At 48.0% G+C, this 4,087-nt stretch overlaps 1 protein-coding gene across 1 annotated transcript; it reads right to left on the bottom strand.

Moving 5' to 3' along the window:
• Window positions 1–1,245: 1,245 nt before the first annotated feature.
• Window positions 1,246–2,067, bottom strand: LOC123246925 (UDP-glucuronosyltransferase 1A1-like). The gene has a single exon (XM_044675698.1). It carries the CDS (start codon window positions 2,065–2,067, stop codon window positions 1,246–1,248), a length of 822 nt encoding a protein of 273 aa, XP_044531633.1.
• Window positions 2,068–4,087: the final 2,020 nt, after the last annotated feature.

Genomic DNA, 4,087 nt, shown 5'->3' with positions numbered 1-4,087 from the left:
TCTCTCCTGTTGTCTCCTCTCACAGATCCTCCAAGCTAGTCAAGAGCCTCTGTGGACAATGGTAAAAGCTGCTAATTAGCTTGTAGTTCACGCCTTCTTGCCTTTTTTCATTCAGGATGAGTCAGCAAAGCATTCGTCCAGTCCCTGCTCTGTTCAACACATGGACTTGCATGGTGGAGTCAAACACTCCAGCTTGGCCAGTCCTTGAAACACACAAAAATGGAAAGTAAATAGTTCCAAAACAAAGCCCTGAAGTAATAAGAGAGATTAGCTTGATAAGAGCTCAGTGTGGAATCCACAGAACGTGGATCAGCCCAAAGCACTTCCACGGAGCATCTGCAGAGAGGAGAGCAACCCAACCCGCTTAGGCAGCACAATGGCAGGGGAAGAACAGCTCAGGCCATGAGACGAGGGAACCTGCAGCAGGAGGAGCAGAACCCAACTTGACAAAACAGCTGAAAGCCTCCCCACGAAAAGCCAGCTGGAGCCCCCCCTTGAGGGACCCAGAGGCAGCTGGACTTCACCAGAGAAGGCTCCACTGCAAGCTTGGAGCAGTGCTTCCCATCCCCCAGCAGCAGAACAGAACCTCAATAGAGAGACAAAGGAATGAGGATAAAAAATAACCCCGACACACGAGGCCAAATTCTGAAGGTTATAAACAGACACAAAAGAATCCTTCGCCCCCAGAAGCTCTCACTCTACGGGAATATATGCGAAGTCTGCACAAGGAGGGAGTCTGAGGACCCTGGATTCCAGGTAAAGAGCTCCGTGCTTGGGCCTGCTGACCTGCCGGGGCCATTGCAAGCACCAAGTGAGGTCATAGTGGCAACGCTTTGGAAATGATAAAGCTGGACACGGTGTGAAGTGACCGCGAAGAAACGGTAATCATTCATCCGCTGACTAGACTCCGGGTCACACTGGTACCTGCCATACTATGCTGGCACAGGGTGGCCCTCACTCACGAGCATCTCGTGTCCTGCTTCCATCCCTTCGTACAGGGAGTCCTCTATGCCTGCGTGTCTTTCTTCACCTGCACTTCTTGGGCTGCTCTGCCCACACTCTGGGCAAGACTCAGCTCAACTTCGGCCTCACTGGATTCCTCCAGTTCATGCTTAGTGCCACCCACTCATCGTCCCCTCCCTGAAAGTTAGACCATATTTATTTTTCTCTCTAAGTATCCCGCGTTTGCACGCTGGATCTCCTGTAAGCTTCGAGAGCTCAGGGACTCTCTCCTTTCCAGTCTCTTCAGTGGCTAGCGAAGCACCGAGCATGCACCTGATGGACGGAGAGGTGCGAAAGAAAGGGAGACCGTTTGGATCCACCACCTACCTGAGACAATGGCTTTCTAGAAACACAGTTTACGCCCCCGATGAAAACCATGTTTGGCATGACGGGTCTGGCATACTCTTTCACCCAGTCGCTTTTCAGCAGCCAAACGGATCCATAGCTCAGAAGGTCCATAGTGGTCACCTGTCTGTTAAGGAGCTCAGAAGCAAGACGCTCATATGGAGAATAGACGAAATCGCACAGAAAGAGCTCTGCCATCGTGAGCAACATGTTCTTCACGCGCTGCCCCAAAGTCATCCGGTCTGTGTTACCAGAGAAGCTGCGAGGAATATACGAGGAGGGGTTGGGGCACTTAGTGCCGGCCGAATCAAGACTACACGGCATCCCGTGCACAATGTAGGCAGCAGGAAGAGAGAGGTACCTGGCAACGATTGGCCCACAGAGGAGGAACGGACTAGTGAAGACAGCATCAAAGGACATTTCTTCAAGATGGGTCATCAACTCCTTATTATAGACCAAGTGGGAACAGGCAGTAAAAAGCAAATCGGAGCTATTTTTCATCTTCTCTATTGTGCTAGAAAGGTACTCCCAGAATGTTAACTTCTCGAAGACATGGTTTCTAATCCATTGGAAGCTGGCCTCCATATCCTCCTTCTGGTAGGGCACCGGATACCGAATGAGCTTGTAAAATGTGGCTTCTTGGATGAGAGCAGTCACTTCGGGAGCAATTACTACAATTTCGTGCCCTCTGGCATGCAGCTCCCGGAGGATCCCGCGCATACTGAGCCAGTGGCTGCCATCCAGTGGAATCACCAGCAACTTCCCCCCCTCTGCAAGACCCAAGCAAGACACACAAAGAAAGAGTCCCAGAGCGACGGAACATTGTGCTTGAAATCTTCCAGTCATCTCTCCCTCAATCTGACCTGCTACAAGCTGCCTCTCTCCAGACCAAAGATCTTTGCTCTGCAATTATTCATCTACTTCCTTCCAATGTTATGCCAATTGAATCATATAACAAGTTAATATTTAACCCAGCCCCATGATTGCACTTATCGACAAAGGGTAGACTATAAAGAACAAAGCATTTACTTTTAAAAGCCAAAGAATGGTAAAGGGATGGGGGATTGTAAATGCCCTCCCATGGCAAGGTAGTAAGATATGGCAGGCAGGTTATGCCATGACTTTCCATTCTCAAATTGCCAAAGATTATGTCAACGTATGATTTTATCCATGCAAGCATTCTTCTCCAATGATAGGAATCCCAACACTTTCAGACCTTCTGGTGGCAAGCTCTTTTTGCCATCTGCTTCTGTGAGTCCTGGAAAGAGGAAGCCTTTTGTTGAGGTCATCTAACGATCTATAAAAATCTGTTCAGCCCCAGGCTGCCAGCTCATTGGTGATGCCTTGTGGCTCTCGGGAGTTGGAATCAAAACCAAGGGAGGGTTGGCTGTTAGTAGCCCTTTACGTAAGGTGAAGGGTAAGAAAGAGAGCAACTGAGAAAACAGATCTAAAGAGCAAAGAATGAACTGCAGAATCCTCTGATTACAGACTTGGGGCTGAAAGGGACAACATGTGAGAAGACGATGGGATGATGTGACTGCCAAGAATATGACACAGTTAAGTAAACAGCAGAGACCAGACTGCTCCCTTCCCACTCTCCACTGGCCTGAAGACATCTTTTCCCTTGACCTGTCCCTCTGCACAGTGGCCCAATGGAAGTTTTTACTCTCTCACTCTTCTGAGATAAGATAGGAGGGTCACAGGCAACAGAGCTGGAGGGGAGCACAGTGATCTCCCTAACAATAACCCTAAATTCATTTCTAATCCTAACTCTAAATTGGTTTCTAACCATAACCCTAAATTTATTTCTAACCCTAACACTAACCTAGAGAATATTTTTTTAATTTTTTTAAATTCCACCTGCCCCTCTGCCCAGTAGCCCGATGAGAATGCTATCTCCATCCTCTTTCTATAAGAGGGCGCTGAGGGAGTTGATGCTCAGCATGCATCTAAAGGCTTGCCATTGGGGGCAGCTGGGTAGCTCAGTGGATTGAGAGTCAGGCCTAGAGGCGGGAGGTCCTAGGTTAAAATCTGACCTCAGACACTTCCCAGCTGTGTGACCCTGGGCAAGTCACTTGACCCCCATTGCCCACCCTTACCATTCTTCTGCCTTGGAGCCAATACACAGTATTGATTCTAAGATGGAAGGTGAGGGTTTTAAAAAACTAAAATAAAAGAAAGGTTTGCCATTGCTGGCATAGACAAAATATCTGAAAGAATGGGAAATGAGGAAATCACTAGGTGGAATAGAATCAAAGGCAAAGAGAAGAAGGCCAAGGACACTCATGGGCATGACCTGGAAAATGATCTAGCCAAGGAGGCTGAGAAGGAGTAATCGGGTAGGAAGGACAACCATGAGAATATTGTCATGAAAACCTAGAAAGAAAAGGATATGAAGGAGAAGAAGGTGATTGTGTCAAAGTGCTTCAGAGAGGGCAAGAAGGATGATGATGGAGAAAACGCCATTGGATCTGGCACTTTGGAGACAGCAATTTTGGCTGAAAAATACCTTTGGAAGCCAAATTGCAGAATTAAGTGAGGGCAAGGAAAGGAGACTTGTGCTGTGGCTGGTTTTCTCAAGGAGCTCAGCCACAAAACNTGAGATCACAGCCCCACCGACACTGAGGTGGATGGGATGTGGAATTCTTCATTCAACCGCCCATTTGACATAAGAGAAAACTGAGGCAAAGAGAGGGAAGAGGACTTGCCCAGGAACTTGGTTTTTTATTCTCATTGTTAA

Source organism: Gracilinanus agilis, chromosome 4, assembly GCF_016433145.1.
Source record: "Gracilinanus agilis isolate LMUSP501 chromosome 4, AgileGrace, whole genome shotgun sequence".
In the NCBI taxonomy this organism is placed as follows: domain Eukaryota; kingdom Metazoa; phylum Chordata; class Mammalia; order Didelphimorphia; family Didelphidae; genus Gracilinanus; species Gracilinanus agilis.
The sequence above is the reverse complement of the archived record's forward strand: the minus strand, read 5'-3'. Positions and strand labels throughout refer to the sequence as shown.